The sequence below is a fragment of the Sorex araneus genome, chromosome 5 (genome assembly GCF_027595985.1).
Source record: "Sorex araneus isolate mSorAra2 chromosome 5, mSorAra2.pri, whole genome shotgun sequence".
Taxonomy (NCBI): Eukaryota; Metazoa; Chordata; class Mammalia; order Eulipotyphla; family Soricidae; genus Sorex; species Sorex araneus.
In genome coordinates this window covers 201,421,496-201,441,764 of record NC_073306.1, presented here as the reverse complement: position 1 = coordinate 201,441,764, position 20,269 = coordinate 201,421,496, and the positions used below count along the sequence as shown (strand labels likewise).

The 20,269-nt window shown below is 45.7% G+C and overlaps 1 protein-coding gene across 2 annotated transcripts in view; it reads right to left on the bottom strand.

The window, feature by feature from the left end:
- BMP2K (BMP2 inducible kinase) overlaps positions 1-14,219 on the bottom strand; it is a 92,914-nt gene extending 78,695 nt beyond the window's left edge. For both annotated transcript variants that reach the window (XM_055137373.1, XM_055137374.1), the window contains exon 1: positions 13,931-14,219. In XM_055137373.1, coding sequence (XP_054993348.1) covers positions 13,931-14,111 — 181 coding nt within the window. In that variant the 5' untranslated portion in view covers positions 14,112-14,219. The remainder of the gene's footprint in view (positions 1-13,930) is intronic.
- Between the last annotated feature and the right edge of the window lie 6,050 nt (positions 14,220-20,269).

The following is a 20,269-nucleotide window of genomic DNA, read 5'->3' as shown; positions in this document are numbered from 1 at the left end:
AATGGTCATCATAACCCCTGAAAAGAACACGGGTGACGGAAACAGCTCAATGGGCAGGAGCCCAGACTGTAATCCCCACAGCACGCAGCCCCTGCACTGCCAGCAGGAACAGGTCCCAAACACCAACGAATGATGATAATACTAATGCACGCAACATTTACTAAGAGAGTCACTAACATGATAACAAATTTGGACCTTGAATGTAGAAAATGACATTTCCCATGCTAGAAATGTACAGGACTTTAAACAGCGATGTCCAATTTGAACACCATGAGTTGTCATAATAGGACCTTGTCCTTGCAACCTCTTAACTTGCCTTAAGAATAAAGTTACTGGGGCTGGAGCAATAGCACAGCAGGTTTGCCTTGCACACAGCCAATGCGGCTTCTATTCCCAGCATCCCATATGGTCCCCCGAGTACCGCCAGGAATAATTCCTGAGTGCATGAACCACGAGTAACCCCTGTGCATCGCCGGGTGTGACCCAAAGAGAAAAAACAAAAAAAAAATTAAGGTTACTTAGTGTCAAAAAGCCATATACAAACATTTAATTCCCTTGTGCAACGTTTCTTAATTCCCCCCCTCAGTGAACTAAAAATCCTGTATCTGTAACAGACACTAGGTTTAAAAAAAAAAAAAATTATCCATTTGGCTGGGATCAGAAAGATAGTGCAGTGGACAGGGTGCTGCCATCCACAGTCACATCACACTCACATCCACAATCAGGATTCGATCCCCGGCACCCCATATGGTCCCCTGAGCTCCACCAGGAGTGAGTCCTGAACACAGAACCAGGAATAAGCCCTGAGCACAGCCAGGCGTGGTATAAAAACAAAACAGAATAGTCTTAAAAATTAATCCATTTAGATTGAGATCCTAACAGTTTCTTCTTTGGATTGTATAACCAGCATTTTGCTAAAAAAATTAAAAATTTAACAACCAGTTAACCGGTTGTTATATTTAATAGTATAATTTAAACTATACTAGTTGTATTTTTTAGTTGACCCCCTTTAAATCTACATTACTGCATCCATACTGCATACCATACCGCACCAGCTACTTCTCTTACAAATGTCTATTACTGAATACAAAAGGGATTGCTAAAAGTATCTGCATAGCTAGGCATATGTACATCCTACTTCTGAAAAATCCAAACCACATGTCCTACAGATCATGACTCAATGCATCTTTTAAAAAAACAAAGAGTAGACCATTAATATTCAGGAGGAGCGGTTTTGTTACACAGGCCAGAGAATGAAAAAGTGGGTCATGGCCAGGGTACACAATCCCACTCTCTAGTCCTGAAACCGCATACGTGAAAGTCATTTAAATACTACCTCAATGTTTCCAGAGAGAATCGTAAAATCTAGACTAACCACTGAAAACACATAATGATTATAAAAAGCTACAACCTGCCCTAATAATGACCCAGCTGCCAAAAATAAATAAATATGGAAAATAATACAGCATACAGGCAGGGAAAGGAGTATATAAGAAGTATCTCTGCCACAGTCAAATAAGGAATAGAAGGATGTTAGGGATGATAGGTATTAGTTATTAACATGCATAATTACATCACCTGCTATACCAGATTTAGAAATCTCCTAGTATAAAAGAAAATGTAATGTCTCTCTACCTAAAGTATGAGCTCCTTCAATATCAAACAGGAGGGGACAGTGACATTTCCTCCCCCGGACTCCCTTCTTCCTGATCGCTCATTGGTTGTGCCATTCAGCCTTGGTACTACCACTTACTCAAAAGAAAGCCAGAGTCAAGTGAATCATTTCAATATCGTTACTTTCTTCAAGATTAGGTACCCAGAGAATATACTAAGGAGCAACATTCCTCAACCTTTTCACACCTGAGGACTGGCACCAGTCTGCATACCGTTCCAGGGATCAGCAGTTTATAACCACTGTGGTAGACAATCAGCTTTCAACTTTTCGCTGTCTGCAGTCGTCCATTAACCTTTGGTTAAATTCCATTTGTTCAACTTGCCCTTTTCACAAGGGAACTCCAGTTAACTGCTGGGGGGGTGAGGGGGGGCGGGGAAGGAGAACGACACCTACCAAAAAATGCAATGCAGCAGCAACAATAACAAAAATACACTATTTGTGCAGTCTCCACAGAAATCAAACAGGCTGGTTAATCCAAATATGAATCTGGTGACGGTTTCCATTCTTCTACATCAATGTTTCCCAAAGTGGGCAAAACCATCCACTGGGAGAGCTGGAAAGATCTCAGCGGTGCAGTACAAACCTTGTTGCAATGGAGGAGCAATTTCTATTTGTTTGCTTAAAGCAGGTAGCTTTTCATGGGGTAACTGAAAAAAATTTTCTGAAAAAGTGGAGAGAGACCTAATGTTGGGAACCACTGACCAAAACAATTCTGCACCTAGATTATCCTCAAAGATCTCGGGGCTGGAGTGATAGCACAGCAGGCAGGGCATTTGCCTTGCACGTGGCCAAGCCAGGTTCGATTCCCAGCATCCCATATGGTCCCCTGAGCACTACCAGGGGTAATTCCTGAGTGCAGATCCAGGAGTGACCCCTGTGCATCGCCGGCTGTGACCCAAAAAGAGAAAAAAAAAAAAAGATCTCTATCTATATATTCTAGTTTCTATAAAGGAAGGTAGTGAAACACAGGGTCAGGCTGAACCTGAAAATCAACTGAGTAGCAGACACTAAATATGGTTGCTACCCAACCATTTTATAGTAAATATAATAAATTTTTATGTCTTCTGAACACCATCCAATTCAAAAACTCAGTATCTTAAAAAATATCTAACATCAGTATAGTTGGCCAAGCGATAAATGAGTAAAGACCAAACCTTATAAATTAAAAGGGACTTTTAATCTTGCTATAGAGAAAACTTTCCATTGGGCATTTCATTCAAAGAAATTACATCTGTGAAATGAATGTAATATGAGCAACAGTTATGACTCGGCATCAAAAGAAAGCCACTCATTTAGCAGTAAAGATTTCATGGAAAAATAAAGACTGCAAGAAAGTCGACTACTTTTTCATTTGCTTTTCGATCACACCAGCAGCGCTGGGGGTTGCTCCCAGCCACGCTGGGGAGACCACTCAGGGCCATGGAGAACCAAGCCCAGGCCGCTGGCACGCAGAGCACGTGCTCAGCCCGCCAAGCCGCTGCCGCAGCCCAAGTTAGCCGAATGCCCAATGTGCCGAGAGATCCAGTATCAGTACCTCAAGGGAGACGGGTGTCTGCGTCTAAGCAAATAAGCTAAAAATTAAGAATGAGTTGGGGCCAGAGAAATAACACAGCAGATAAGGTACCTGCCCTGCATGCGGCCCACCCCAATTCAATCCTCGGCATCCCATATGGTTCCTAGAGCACCACCAGGATTGATTCCTCAGTGGAGAGCTAACATCTGAACACCGCCAGATATGACTCAAAAACTTTATAGAAAATTAACAGAAACCATGAGGAATGCTGAACATATCAAGTTACATGCAATAAAATATACCTACAGACTGGATGAGCTCATTCTGCAGAAGGTCTTGAGGAGGACAGGACAGAGAGGGTTAGGAGTGGGCCTTGCAAGGGTCCGGGCTTCATCCCTGTTTCAGCCCCAGCACCAGAGTCCTGGGCCCAGCCTGGACGCCCCGCAGACACCAGCAGCACGACCCTGGGAACTCCCAGCACTTCGGGCACAAGCAACACCACATCTCAGGAAGGGCACCAGGGGAGCGCCCCAACAAACACACAAGTCTACACTACCCTTGGCTAAAGAAATGGAGGCGACATGGTCACAAGTCCATTTCAGTAAAGAAAACGTATACTGGAAGGAACGGGAGAGTTAACTTGGTGTACAGAGCCTGACCAGGGAAAGGCCAGTTCCCGTGAGAATAATTCTCTGAAGATACTAAGAACCCAGTCTAGAGCTAAAAGCACTGAAAGCAAAACATATCCTTCACACATATCCCAAGTAAATTTTCTATCCACAAACTCAAGAGAAAGTACTGTTCTCTTTCTCATATACTCTTTCCAATAAAAATTTCAAAAACAGTCTCTTTTCTTCGATTCAGCCTCCCCCCCCCAAAAAAAAAGCATGTATTACAAATGAGTTACTGGAGAAAACAAATTATCGAAGTGACAAAACAATTCAGGTGGCATATGCTTTATTGTTGGGTTTTGTTTTTAACCGTTGGATTTTGGGTCACAAGTGGCAGTGCCTGGGGGCTACTCCCAGTTTAGTGCTCAGAGAAGTGCGTGGCGCCAGAAGTCAACTCCTGCATGAGAAGCACCCTCTCCGGCACCCTGAGCCATGGAGATGGCCCAGAGGTGGCACATCCTTTGGAATTAAATATATTAGTACTCTGGTGGGAGGTATGGTAACTCCTGTCAACTATGTTACCTCTATCTAAAAAATAGTATCCTAAAATGACTTACAATTTTTTGGGGGGAGGGGCAACCAGACCCAGTGGTACTCAGCAGTTACTCCTGGCTCTGTGCTCAGAATCACTCCATATGGGCTGCCAAGGATTGAATCCGGGTCGGCCGTGTGCAAGGCCAAGCACCCTGCCCACTATACTATCACTCAAGTCCCACGACTTACAATTTCGAGCTTTCATTTCCCGATCTCCAAAGGAACTACATAAGGCAGTATCTTGAAAAGACTTTCCAAATAATTAAGAAATATTTTTTAGTATGAGATTTTTAAAACCTCAAGTATTAACCTGTAGTGGAGCTTGTTGAGGAGCTCAAAAGCATGACAATCAAACTCAATCCCTTCCCTAAGGTCTTTCAGCCCTAAACTGCTCAGATAATCTCCCCTGCTTCTCACCCATCGCTCCACTGTCCCGCTCTTATCAAAATGAGCAGTAAAAAGCAGCTACACAGAAACATTCAGAGAATGTTTTAATAGCAAGAGACGCCAAGGCTCATTTTATCCACTTTATTTTCTTCTTGAAATTTTCTCAGCCAGAGACCATATGGCCCAGAGGGCCCCAGGAATATTCCAAGAGGACCACATGTGAAAATCAAGTACAGGAGGGCTTGTGGCACAAGATGGGGGGGAGGGGGCAGGCAGCAGGAAAGGCCGGCCACAGAAAGGAAACAAGGTCGGAAGGGTCCCAGTCAGAAAAGGGTTGAGAAACAGGGCTCTGGAGGAAACAGGTTAAAATGACACAATGCAAACTACCAGCAGAACTGGAATTAGCAGCTGACCCAACTTCAAGTTTAATCTTTTTCTAATAGCCACCTCTAAGAAGGCATCATTTCAAAGATTTAATAAAATATTTAAATAAGCAACGTTGAAAGAATTCTTTTGCTTTGGGGTGGGGGGAGGGAGAGCACATAAGGCTGCGGCTCAGGATTTATTCCTGTCTCTGCTCTCAGGGATCACTCCTCGGAGGTGCTTAGGGGACAATACGGGGTTGCCAGGAATTGAACCCAGTGCCCTTCATGCTATACTATCACTACAGTCTCACAGCAACTGTTACTTACTTTAAAATATTTATTCCAACATGACTAAGACTTAATGTTACATGAATTCTACAATACGGGTACAAATAAAAAATTTCAAAAACAAAGTCTCAATCGAAAAACCCAAAAACTACTTTGCTGCAGAGAAACTTGAAACTCTTGGTAGAAATGTGCTGACTGATTTTATTTGCAAAGATGATACACACAAAGGGATAACCTCCAAATTAACTAAGTGCCCAACTATTTAAAACAACTTCGTCATTAACCACTCAACTTCCAGCTCAGTGCCATAAAAATAACAAACTCTTGGGGAAATAAATGGTTCATCAGACACAGGACAAACAAAAGAACGGCAAGTCCCAGGTCCTCAAAATGCCCAAATCCATAAAGAAGAAACTGTACAAAACTCTGAAACTGTCGTTTAAGATGGTTAATAGGAGCGATAGCGCAGCGGGTAGGGCATTCGCCTTACACTCAGCCGACCCAGGTTCGATTCCTCCACCCCTCTCGGAGAGCCCGGCAAGCTACCGAGAGTATCTCGTCCACACGGCAGAGCCTGGCAAGCTACCCGTGGCGAATTCAATATGCCAAAACCAGTAACAACAAGTCTCACAATGGAGATGTTACTGGTGCCTGCTCAAGCTATTCAATGAGCAATGGATGACAGTGATACAGATACATGTCAAGAGGAGGCCATCATTTTGGAAGCTACCCAAAGTGTAAATGTTTTAGTTCAATTTCTGATAAAAAAAAGAAAAATGGAACAGAAAGTGAGCCAGGACAAGACACAAGATTAGTAAAGAACACTGAAGACAAAAAAAAAAAAAAAAAGGAAGAAGAAAAAAAAAAAAGAACACTGAAGACCCAGAATGAACGTGAGGGCAGATATTTAATAGTAATAAAACTAAGGGCATTTTTTACTTTTTTTATAGCAGACCCCATGAGGGAAAGATACCAAAAATAGTAATAATTTTTAGTAAATACATGTTCCAGGATCAGAATGATAATATCTCAAGAAAGGCCTAAACACAAATGGTGTGGCAAAACAAAAGAAAACAAACAAAAACATATATATATACACATATTTCAGCAGACACGATTATATTCTGAAAGATATCCCTACAATCCAAAAGATGATTCAGACTCTATGAAATGAACTTTTCCACAAGGTACTTTCATTTTATTGTGAAAGCATATTTCAAAGATTTGCATATGGTCCCCCAGGCACCACCAGGAGTGACCCTTGAGCAGAGAGGCAGAAATAGCTGCTGAACAACACCAGGTGTGGCCCAAAACACCAAGAAAGAAAGACATGTTGGCCCTGGACGAACGGCACAAGAGCTTAAAGAACTGCTCCCGTACAAGCCTGTGGTCAGCAGTTCAAACCCCGGGTGTTCCCCGTGCTCTGAGTTCAAGTTGGCAGCTCTGCCCTTCGAGCAGAGCCGTCGGCTCTCTGCAATACCTGGCACAAGTGATCTCTGGCCGCTCCACAGCCCTGGGTAGGTACTACCCAAAGGGGTGCACCACAACCAAAAGCTGTGTGGGCACCTCAATCAGAAAGCGAGACCTCTGACAGGCACCACGTGTTTGAGCAATGTCTGTCAGCAACAAACAGACTCGTGCACCGCAACTACAAAGGTGAGCCCAAGTGGGAATCTGTAAGCACTGCGACCAAAGGAGAAGCAACCCCTGAAATACAAGCACTCAAAGCTGAAGAGAGCCACTGGACAGTCACACTGTGGGGGGGGGGAGGTAAGCCCCCAGTCATCAGAACAACAATGAAGGAAAAGACGTCAACAAGACTTTTTAAAAAGCATAATGAACAGACAGTTCAAAGGTCCTGGAGGATGTCCCGCTTGGAGAGGCCCCATCCGATACCCTGCAGTGCACAGATAGTCCAACACAGCCAGGACAGTACCCCACCCTAGACACCCCCCCAACACACACACACACACACACACACACACACACACACGCCCAGAGTGGCTGGAAATAGCCCCTAAGTATCACCTGGTTTGACACAAAGACGAAAACAAAGCAAAACAAAAACAGCAATTAATACTGAGCCTCTAGAATTTTACTATCTCTTAGGAGAGATGAGAAGAGAGTAGTAATTAACCATCTTTGTGTCTCTGAGTGCTTACATAATTGTATCTTAAGACAAAAGATAACAATGTGATGAGGAAAAAAATAGCCACAAAGGTTTACAGGTAGTCAAGGAGTTGAATTACACAGGCAAAAGCTGAGTAATAGGCAAACAGAAGGTCTGGCTACAGATCAGGGAATGTAACGCACTGTAGATAAAGGAAATAATTATTAAGAAATGAGGCTTTAAAAGGTAAGAGGCTGACCATGGATAATCATTACTGCCAATACCCTCTTCACCCCACCCCCCCAAAAAAAAATTATGGGGAGCCGCAGTGATAGTACAGCGGGTAGGGCCCTTGCCTTGCACGCAGCCTACCGGGGTTCAATCCCTAGCATCCCATATGGTTCCCTCAAGCACCGCCAGGAGTGAGTGAGCACCACTGCCCAAAATCTTAAAAAAAAAAAAAAAGACTTCATAGGATCACTAAACTTCCTCCCTCCCCTATCTTCTTGAAATATTGTGGCTTCAAAGCCTGTGATTCTCCAGGCTCCTCCTACCCCTCAGCAACTTTTTATTCTTCTTTGCCTACCCAAAATTAAGGTTCTCAGGTCTGGTTCCTGGATGAGCAAAAACAGTATTAGGGAGGAAACCAGCAAGGATGCAAATCAGGAGGCCAGGCTCACCAATCTGTGTTCTATCAGGCCCTCCCAAATCACTCTGATGTTTTAAACTAATATATCGGAGTCCTCCAACGACAGCCACGTCTTCTCTCCTTAAATCCATCCTCTCCTACGGCCTGGAATAACAACCACAAACACTCACTAATCAAAAGCACCTATCTCTAAACCCAGACACCTTTGTTAAATCTCACTCAAATTCTCCATCTGACATCTTCCTGCCCTCTATAAGGTCTACATGCCTACAACTACTGTATGCCTTACTAATCTCTCACCCCCCAAATCTGATTCTTACCCTATTCTTCCCATTCTCAATAAATGCTACCACCATTCAAAAGCTACATAAATCATCCTCACACTCCTTACAATTACCACCCCTCACCTAATCCACACACAAATTTTCACACTGCCACCATTTAAACTAATCACCTAATTTATGCACCTCTCAATCATTCTCTATGTAGCAATCACCAATCATCTTTTAAAAACACAAACTGGTTAATATTAGTGTCCTAAATTTAAATCCATCCCTGCTTCTCCTTGCATTTTCAGGTAAAAAACTAAAATCTTCAACATGGCATGTCCTAGGCCTGGTCACCCCTCAACATCGTCCTGGGTCCTACTTCCCAGTGATTTATTCACTACAGCCCACAGCTCAGGGCAAATTTCACTCCTGAAATTCTTACCCATATAGGGATTTCAAAGGAGGAGGAAGGGAGAGGAGAGCCAGCCAGAGGAGGGAGCCGTCACAGTGAGAAGTAGCCAGTCAGAATCCAGAGGGTCAGAGTCACACATCACCTTCCCATGCGTGCGCCTGTGTTATTTTATATATAAAGAAAATTTATTTACCAGCTTAATATATAACAGGTAAGGCATTTGCCTTGCACGAGACTGACCCGGGTTCAATTCCTCCATCCCTCTCGGAGAGCCCGGCAAGCTACCGAAGAGTATCCCGCCCGCACGGCAGAGCCTGGCAAGCTACCCATGGCATATTCCATATGCCAAAAACAGTAACAAGTCTTACAATGGAGACGTTACTGGTGTCCAGTTGAGCAAATCAATAAACAATGTGAGGACAGCGCTACAGTGCTATAGGGATTTCTACTCTACACCACTTTCACACTGATGCCTTTATCTAACCTAACCTCATATTTCAGATTTCTGCCAAAATATATTCGAAATAGGAAAACCTTCTGATCCTCCAAAATAAACTGATTCAAGTTATTACAAAACCCCATGCTTTTAGCTCACAACTCTCAAAATTGCTAACTAAGCATTCTTAATTTTTGTTTAACATTTATCGACATTAGACAGCAGTTTCTTCAGAAGTATGTAGCTGTCCACTATTCACGCAGCACTTAGTACAAAGCGCAACACACTAACAGCATTTAATTGTTCTAAGTAGTGATACTTTACTGCCTCTGGTCTCTGTCTTTTCTCAGGATCTATAGCTTACAAATTATTTGGGAGTCACAGACAATTTCTGCAAATGGTATCATGCTAACATCCATCATTTTCCTAGTGATATATGACAAAATCACATAGTCCTAGTGTATATGACAAAATCACATGCATTCCTCTGTACCTTCCAGTTAACAATAAGAATTGGTTAACATTTACTCTAAATTCATCCGCCCTAGTATAAGCAGTGAACTCTAAGGGTGCTAGTGAGTTACTCTGACATAATTCTAGCAAAATTCTTGGGCTCTAATTACTGAGTTTAAGCAACGCTCTTTGTTCATTTTAGAATTATTTTCTGTTTCATTTTCAGGGTTTTTTGTGTTACATCAAGCAGTACACTGCTACTCCTGGCTCTGTGCTCAGGGGTCACTCCAGGCAGAGGTCAGGAAACCATATGCATTGCCCCAAGGATGAAACGCAGGCCAGCCACACACAAGCAAACAAGCACTTTAATTCCAGTACTATCTCTCTAGCCTTGCATGCCAGAAATTCTTATCTACACAACCATATTCAAGAATATTGTACCTTTGCAGCCCCCACAACCTCAAGTTAAGAGTACCAAAACATATTACTGATAGTATCCCAGTTCTAAGCTTCCCCTGCATTATTTAGTCCAATGATACGTAAGCACCAAAAACTGTTAAAAACAGTCTCCCTTACAAAAGAATCAATTTCTTCCTGTTATCACTCAATATTAAATGTTTCTGAATAGCACAGAAGACTTAGAGAAGCTTGCAACAACAAAAAGTGTATGCTTTAACAGAAACTTGGCAGCTTACACTGAATTGCAAGTGTCTAACAATTTAAAACTATTTCAAGCTGAAACTTACATATGCTTCTGCCTCATCTTTATAGCCCAAATTTGAATTTGGTTAGCATGTCCTCCTGAAATTGTTTTTTTAGTAAAACCATGAAAAAACCATAAAACCACTTTGACAGCAGTCCTCTAAATTTTGAATAGATATTTAAAAAGTGTAATTTTCACCATTCTCAAGCATATAAAAATATATTTGACCAGAAAAAGACTGATATAAAACATTTCATTAATCAGTTCGATACTTAGCTATAATACAACTTAAGAATATCTGAGAATCTATTTCTGTGATCTAAATGTGGTGGTAAGCAGGTAATAATGAGGCTACAGCGTCATTATTGCATACACAAAATCCCCAGTTCGATCCCTGGCACCATACAAGCTTCCTGCAGGGTCCAGCCGTTGGCCTGCACAGCGTATCATCAATGCGTCCTCATCAGGAATGGTCCCCCAAGGACATACGCACCACTGGGGCGCCCACTGAGAAAGTCCCACAAATATTTTTTAATTTAATGTATACTATATAGATACTAGGTGCCTGTAAATAATCTGAATACAAATATAACATATAGTTGACCATTATTTAAGAATTCCATAAATTTAAACTCACCTAAAATTTATTCCTATGTCCAAAATCAATAGCCCCAAATCTGCAAAGTCAATAAACTTTGACTATAATATGCAACATGCACATAGCATGGTACTAAATATTTTTAATGGGGCAGCTGGAATTAGTACTGAAACATCACTGGTTTCTGCCTTCTAATCTTAGACTATAAACAAATGCCTCTTTCAATATCCAGTTCATGTCATCTCTCTCTTATATCTGTATTTTTAACTTACTCTGTTAAGTAACACGACTGTGAAGGGCCCAGAAAGATAGCTCAAAGAACTGGAGTGCATGCTTCACCTAGGGACCCCCAGGTCCAGTAGCCATGCCCCCCAAATACAGAGTCAGGAGTAGCACCCTGCGTGTGGCCCAAAACCAAACAACCCCTCGATCATAGTGCTGTCTAGTACAACACCAGCAGAAGAAAGCTTGTGTATATGAGATAATGCTTCTTTTAGGCATGAATTAGTGCCACTGGCCATTAGCTCAATATTCATATTACTGAGTCAACAATATATATGTCTTCAATCAGAAATATACATAAAATTATGTGTATACATATAAACAACAAAAAGTGTGAGCAGAGACTTGCAGTATTCTACTCCTGTGTTTCTCCTAAGAGCAATGGTTCTTCTGTATTCACAGTCATCACTCAAGAATTAAGAAGAGGGGCCAGATTGTAGCCCAATGGCCGAGGGCATGCTTTGCATGTGCACGGTCATGAAAACCCACATAAGTGACCAAGAAAAAGGGAAACTAGATACAAAATACACATATGACTAAGTATGTGTTGTGTGTATAAGTATGGGAGGGGAGGAGGGAGAGAGAATCAGATTTATTTTAGATTCAAAGACACTGCAGAGGTCATTCAGAGTTAGCAGCCCGCGTTTCCAACAGCATGGCAAAAACACTTCAGGGCACATAATCTATGAGGTCTAGGCCCTTGTATAAGCAACGAACATTCAAAGCAAAAAGTATTAAAAACTTACTAAGTTTGTGTTTTGGTCAATCATAGCTTCCTCCTACCCTTTTTTCCACTCAATGGCATACCTCCCCCTAATTCACATACTCTGAACTCAAAAGCCTTTGTGCCAGTAATTTCTCTAATGGCATAATGATGCAAACAACTGTCAATTACTGAATCCAGCTTGTGCTTAAACGTCTTACCTAAATTGAGGCACTGCTGATTTGGAAAGGATGTAGGATATAAAGTACCTGCGTCCAGCTTGTAGGGCGCTTGCATTGCAAGCGGCTGACCAGAGTTCCAACCCAGCCAGGTATCTACCCCGCGTTAGGAGTGATCCCTAAGCACAGAGCCAAGAGTAAGCCCTAGACACCACTGCGTGCAGCCCAAATACCAAAAGAGTTGTCAGGATGGAGGAAACCAAATCATTTCTGTTGTGTGATACTGGGAAGAGATGAAATACACCAGTGGGAGGAAAAAAATATCTGGATTTGAGCCTTTCCTCTGGAGAAGGCTGTAAGCCTAGTGCCAGAAGTAAACGCGGGATGAAGCCCCATCTTCCAAAAGGTTTTCTAAATCCCTGCTTCCTTCTAGTATTTGATTAGGGGTTGGTCCAACAGAAACGGCAAACTTACACGTTACCGGGACACAGTGACAATAGCGTCTGAAAAGTCCATGGAGGTGGGAGGTTTGCAGTGTGAAATGAGGACTCCCCTTCTGAAATTGGCATTTTTATTTCAGAGTATTCCTTCTATGATGGGATATGCTTAGCAGCAATATTAGCCACACATCAGGAATCCAGTTTGAGAAACGAGTGCTTTATTGCTAGTAAAATAAAAAGACCTCCTAGAATGCAGTGTGCCACCACGCAAATTCACACCTCAAACCAAGTCCCAAAAAAGTAGAGCAAGTCAAAGAGCGAAGGCACGGGAGTTAATAGCTGCATCGTCTTAAGACCAACCGTCAAAGCTCCTCTTTTGGAGAGGCTGGAGAAGCCCCTCGCAAGCCTCTCCAAGGTCCAGCTGGGCGACGGGGGTCCAGGGCTGGCGAACGGACATCTCACACCCCCCAAAAATGTCCACATGACATCTCTGGAGGCTACTTCGGAGGGCGGGGACGGGGGAGACCCCCGATCTGCTTTCCGCGGGCGCTTCGACAGCAGCGGGCAGAAACGCGCGCCCGGCCGCCCGGTCCGGCGGACCGAGCCACCCAGCACTCCTCTCCCCGCGCCTTTTCTCCGGACCCCGGTAGGAAGCCTCGGGAAGGGGCCGGGCCCGCGTCAGCAGCTGCTCCGTGGGGTCGGCTCTCTCCGGGGGAAAGAGGGGGGTGGGCTAGGGTCAACAGCGAAGCCCCCGCGGCCGTGCGGTGCGGCCGGGGCGCGGGGCACCCGGCGGGGCCGCTTGACAGGCGCGCGCGGAGCCGGGGCCGGGCGGGGAGAAGAGGCGACCCGGCCGCTTCCGTCGCCACCTCTGCTCGGGGGCCGGGGGCCGCGCGTGTGACGGCGGCGGGTCCGAGGGCCCGAGAGCGACCCCCCGGGGCGCCCGCCAGGTGAACGGGGCGGACCCCGCGGGGCCACGGACGCCCCCGACCGCGCGGCAGGCGCCCAGCAGCGCGGCCCCGAGCCCCGGCCGGCAGCGCCGAGCGGACCCTGCCGGGAGTCGGCGGCCCCGCCGTGACACCGCGCCGCCACCGCGGTCCCCGCGCCCGGCCCGGCGTCCAGGAGGGGCGGCAACCGCCACACACACACACACACACACACACACACACCCTCCTCCTCCTCCTCCTCCTCCTCCTCCTCCTCCCGCGTGCGGCCGCTCACGCGCGCCGCCCGCACCTGCCCGCCCGCCCGCGCGCGCGCGCCCACCTTCGGCCAGCGACTCCTCCAGCGTGACCTGGTGGCGGCCCACGGCGAACACGCGGACCCCCACGGACGAGCCGCCGGAGCCCGCGCCGGCCCCGCCGCCGCCGCCGCCCGCCGCGCCGCCGCCCGCCGCGCCGCCGCCGCCGCCGCCCTCCGAGCGGGGCATCCGCGAGAACTTCTTCATGGTGGCGCGCGCCCGGCCGGCCCCGCGACTGGCGGCCGCCCCGAGGTGCGAGCGCTGCGGCCCGCCCCGCCTCACATCCCGCGCGCCGCCCGCGCCCGGGCTCGCCGGCAGCTGCCGCGGCGGGGAGGGCGGGGCGGGGCGGGGCGAGCGCGCGCGGGGCGGAAGCCGGGGGCGGCCCCGGCGCGGAGGGGGCGGCGCCGCTCGGGTCGCGGCCGCCCCGAGCGCGCAGCCCGCCGCGCCGCCGCCCGCCACTCGCGGCCGTTGGCGGCGCGGCGCCGCGGCTAACGCTCCCCCCCTCACCCCCCCCCCTACCGCCACCCGCTCCACGCCCCCCGCCCCCCCCCCGCCCCGCGCCCCGAGCCGGGCGCCCCGCGCAGGCGCGCCGCCCGCGCCGCCGGAAGTGACGGTTCCGGCTCTTGTCACGTGGGAGGGGCGCGGGGGAGGCGGCCCGTGGGGGGGCTGAGGGGGCGCGGAGGAGGATGCGGACCGCTGGGCGAGAGTGTGCGCTCTCGGGATGCGCCCGGGCTCTGGGGGTCCCGTGCAGAGAGGCGCCGCGGGAAGCCAGGTCCCGTGAGGGCTCTGCACCGGGAGTCGGGTTGTCACTGCGAGCGGGTCGCTGTCGGCGACCACTCGACGCCTTCCGAGAAGCGACTTGCACAGTTCAAAGTTTCCAGTTGTCTGGGCCGGTGCGGCGGGGAGGGCGCTGGCCCTGGCACGCACGCCAGTCGTCCCGGCTTCATCCCCAGCATCGCACTGGGTGTCATGCCGGGGACACCCGCTGTGATTCCCCAGCATCACCTGGGGTGTCCCGAGCTCGCCTGCAGTGACCCCTGAGCGCAGCGCCTGGAGAAAGTCCTGCGCGCCCCCGTCCCCCCTCCCCCAGCTCGCCCTTATCCCCCCCCAAAAAAAGAACTTTGCAGTTTTTCGAGACGATCTCCACTGAGAATCATCCACTTGCCCACCTTTGGTGGGATGTGGGAGCAGCCCGGAACGACTGCGGACTCGGGTAACCTGACTTCTGCAGTCACGGGGTAGCTAGCGGGTAACAGACAGACCCTCGTTCCGGGAAGCTTCAATGGAAATGACTCGAAGTGCTTGCACCGTAGCCTGTGTGCAGTGCCGCAGCCTCGTGAGGGAGAATAAGTATGAGTCCTTTGCAGATGGTCACCTTGGACTGGGAGCCCGGCGGACTCGCCCAAGGTCGTCCGGTTGCCGTGGCAGCGCGGCTACAGCAAGATCCATCCTTCGGTACCTGATTCTGTACTTTGAGCCATTCCGGAAAAAATAGGTTGGAAATACCGGCATATTTCCATATTCTAGCTGTCTTTCCCTCACCCCGCATCATTTTAATAAAAACTGCCCTATTTTTTTTTTTTAAATACCCCCATGTCACAGACTGCTGGAATCTCAACTTCAGAATCTCTGGGTGAGACAGATCAAGGGAACGTGTGTGAGACAGACATATCAGAAGTGAAGAAGAATGACAAAATGGGAAGCATCTGCGTCCAGGGCAGAGGGTTCTCAGCTCCAGCCTACTTTCCACCAAAATGAATTATAGGCCCACTGTGGCCAGAGGCCCTAATTTCTTAAGCGAGGCCAGAAATCTGGATTTGTTTCTAAATGAGCAGCTCCCCAATTTTACGTTCTTAAGTAGGCCAAATAGTGTGTGCAGGACTCCAGTCTGCAGATTCTGTGGAATTCAGTGCAGGGGCTTCTATCCCCTGCCTTATTACTGTATTCACTGTTTCAGTGAGAGAGAGGCAAGAGCGTTAGAAAAGTTCTAAAGCTGTTCAGGCCAAAGAGAAACATCAAATCTTCCATTCTCCCCACCCCCCTTTTGAAGAGAAGCAATCTCAGCCCACACTTAAGTCATTCTCTGGATTTAGGCATTCTTGATGCATAACCCACTGAGCTAGAATTCTTCATCCAGAGATCTGACCTTTAAAGTATATTCCAGCTCAGTGGATGTCAGATTACATGTCAGATGATTGATGTGGTGTGACAATTGGGGGTTACCATTGAGAAATGAGCTGACCATATTTCTTACTGTTGGAGATTCACTGTAGAATCTCATTCCTACAATCTTAAAAAAAAATAATGGAGAAATTTGATCATCTCATGAAATTCAGAATAGGAATCGACCTAACACAGTTTGTGCAGAATGCAACCACCTGATCATACCCCAAGAATAAAGAAATAAAGACTCCTAGCAACTAACTTACTACAATCTCTGTGGTAGAGAAAATTACCTCTATATATCCAGATAATCTGACTTTATGGTATGGGAGTTGTTCATTAGTTTTAAGGCAGGGACCCCTCACAAAATCTGACTAATGCCAGCAATGTGTTCTTTATTTTTACCAAGCATGCAATAAAACTTGAATACCATCAGTTCTTCAGGTTGGTACTATATCTCATAACAACTTTATGGGTTAAACAGGAGCATTTAGACCAAGTACCAAGGTTAAGACATTTCCCTAGCGAGCAGCTGCTACGAACAGCCACTCTGTTTTGAATCCCAGTCAGGTATGGCCACTGAGCACCGCATAGTGAGTCCAGAAATGAACATTCTTGGGTCTGAATTAAGAGACAACACAGGAGTTAAATCTCTTTTCTTTAGTCTTTTTTCCTCCTCCCTGGTGGACTTTTAGATCACAGTTGTGCTCAGGGATCACTCCTAGAAACCTCAGGGGAACATATGCCGTGCTGAGGCTTGAACCTCAGTCACTGTGGGCGAGGCAAGCTCCCAACCTGCTGTACTTTCTCTCCAGCACAGAAGCTAAGTCTCTTGCCTTGCATGCAGCTGGAAGGTTGGATCCCTGACACCATACATGATTCCCTAGGCACCAAGCCAGGAGAAAAAACTGTTCTTAAGCCAACTCTGTAGAAATAGAATGGTTTAATCATTTAATTTTCAATCATTTTAATTTTTAGTACCTATCTTTGAAATATTCACATTTCTGCTGTAAAAATAGTTGGAACTAGACCTAGAATGAGGACTTTCTTTTTAAATGTTGCTTCACTTTGCAAAGTTTCAGGTTACAATAGCATGATAAACAGATGATTCTAGTAATAGATTCTTAAGCAGGAAGGATTTGGACAATAGGGAAGCAGGAGATAACTGTTACATTTTTGTCCTAGGCTGCAAAATTATAACCCTTTTTGTTACTTTGACCCCCTATAACTCTCAGACATGTGAATAAAGTAAGTGAACTGACTGAGCTAAAACAGTATATGCGTATCATATAAAAGCTTATTCCCATGACTATAATTACCTTTATAAGTCATTTCTTCCAATGCCTGATTAATCTTTTTGTCGCTCACAAATCACTTTCCCTTTGCTAGTGTGTTATTAATCACTAACCACGTTACATTTTGCTTCTAGAACTAATTATTCTAACTGCCTAATATTTACTTTGTACAAAGTTAAATACCCTTGTTTTTCCTTTCCAAAAAGGTCATAAAGTCCATTAAAAGAATATGGACATGTCTCCACTGCTAAACTATTTTTTTAAATATCACCAGCATTTAAATTCTGTTAAAACTACTCAGCCTCACCACTATGCCTTGTAAAAATACTTAAGACACCTAAGATCAATGCATCTGATACCACTCAGTTCTTAATAGGGAAAATGACTCATTTGGCATGAAATACTTTTCAGTGACAGAATTTTCCCTACAACTTCACCATGCCTTAAAGAAAAGCTTACGGAAGATTGGCAACTTAACCACCAAGCAGTGCTTTGATCCTAATCCCATCTCCAGGAAGCTGGAAGAGCGTGTGGGGAATAGAGTCTACCAGGGATAAAGCACCTCAGTCTCTCAGTTTTGGACAGACATAGTTCCTCTCCCCACTAAAGAGTTTTGTGTTCTAGAATAGGGCCTCACTCACGTTCCTGGACATGTTTCTGGCCTCCCTATTCTTGACAGTTCTTGCATTTCCCTCCTATGATTGAGCTACCAGCTTTTCGCAGTTGCCTTTATCAAAAACTTCAGCAGAGTATAAAATAACATCCTCATCAGACTAGTGCTAGTCACAAGTGTTAACCAAGTGGAGCGATAGCACAGCGGGTAGGGCGTTCACCTTGCACGTGGCAGACCCGGATTCAGTTTCTCCGTCTCTCTTGGAGAGCCCGGCAAGCTATCAAGAGTATCTCGCCCACACGGCAGAGCCTGGCAAGCTACCCGTGGCATATTCGATATGCCAAAAACAGAAATGAGACGCTTCACGATGGAGCTGTTACTGGTGCCCGCTCGAGCAAATCGATGAGCAATGGGATGACAATGACAGTGATTAAAATTATTTTACAATGACAATTCGTATTCATATTAAATTATTTAATACTAAAATATATTTTTCTACTTTGCTAGCATTCTTAGTGGGGCCAGAGTGATAGTACAGAGGGTAGGGTACTTGTCTTGCACACGACTGACATAGGTTCGATCCCTACCACCCCACATGGTTCTCTGAGCCTGCCAGGAGATATCCCTGGGTGCAGAGCCAGGAGTAAGCCCCGAGCACAGCCAGCTGTGGCCCCCAAATAAACAAAAAATGCTTATAGAGGGGCCTGAGATAATACAGATAGTAAAAGGGTTAAGGCACTTGCCTTGCATGTTGCCAATCTCATGTTGATTCCCGGCATTAGGAGTGGTTCCTGAGCACAGAACCAGAAGTCAGCCATAAGCACTTCCGGGCATGCTCCGTCCCCATAAATAATGCTTACGCAGAACCAGATAAACAGCTCAATGGGCTGGAGTGCATGCTTTGTACACAGGACTCCAGAATTTGATTCCTGGCACCAGATGCCCGCCCACCCACCAAGGACCAAGTCAGGCGCAGACCCAAAATAAGAAATACCCCCCAAAAATACCCAGACTTCCCTTGAAAATGCAAAGTAAACGGTTGCCCACCAATTTCCTTCCTCAGTATGAGTTTGTTCACCCAATGTGAATATGCTGCTAAAGCGGACATCTGACAGCAAGGTATTTTTTCAATTTAACAAATATTTGCTGGGTATCTAAAATGAATCAATCACTGTGGCTTGAACAGTAAATAAAGGAGGCAATGTTGAATAAAATAAGCTAAGGATCCTAACAATAGACTTGGGGGTAGATAGCGTCAGTCCTGGGAGATGCAATTAGCGTCCAGCCAAATGGCAGACTTGGGGATGGATTAGGATGGAAATAGATTTGCCTATAAGCCCTGTACAGAAATGACATGTAACCGGATCGCGCTATTACAGTGTGTTGCCTTCAGGTCTCCACCTGGCAGGATGGATGATAATAGAACACGTGAAATTTGGGGGTACATTAAAGCAATTCTCCTAGGTTTGGAAGTAGGAGAAAATGGTGAATTCTGGGGTCAGAGAGAAAGCATAGTGGGCAGGGCACTTGCCTTGCACATGGCCAACCCTGTCACCCCATGTCCCCCTGGGCACCATGAGGTGTGACCCCAAAACAAACCAAAAAAAGAGATTAGTCACTCTTAGTACATGTTTCCAGCGTAAATGAAAATTATATTCATATATGTAATATCTCCACATCTTAAGTTATATTTACAAATCGTTCTTTGTTGTTAACCTTCCGTTACATTATTTGCATTCTGCTCTAAAAATAATATTCCAAGAAATCACTCTAGAGGGATTACTCTGCTTTTTATCTAAAGCTTTTAGCTTTTCATATTTAATACTTCACCTTGTTTCCTTTATCTGCTGACAGCAGGGAGCCCACTTTTGTGGACAGATAAAAACCTTTTCCTTACTTACCATGACAACACCCAGCTAATGCTTACTGATAAACTAGTAGCAACTAGTCGGGACATCTACAGACTATAAAAGTAATTTACACTCCTGAATGTAAATTTAATCTACAAGTGAAAGAAGCTGTATAACTTAAATTCACATGTTAAGGTTTCATGAAAGCCCTTTCATGATTTTGCACAATGAAATATCCTCTGTAGTGCCCCCACGTTGAAAAGCACATTCATTGTTGCCTCTCCTTATGTGTTTTGAGGCACTGAAATGTTCATTGTGTACTGATAGACACCAAATTTAAGTTTTGCACACATAAGTAAATGTGCCTAGTCTTTGAAAATGTATCTAACTATATATTTTAACCAAATAAATTATTAAAAAATAATTGTACTGGGACTGGAGCGA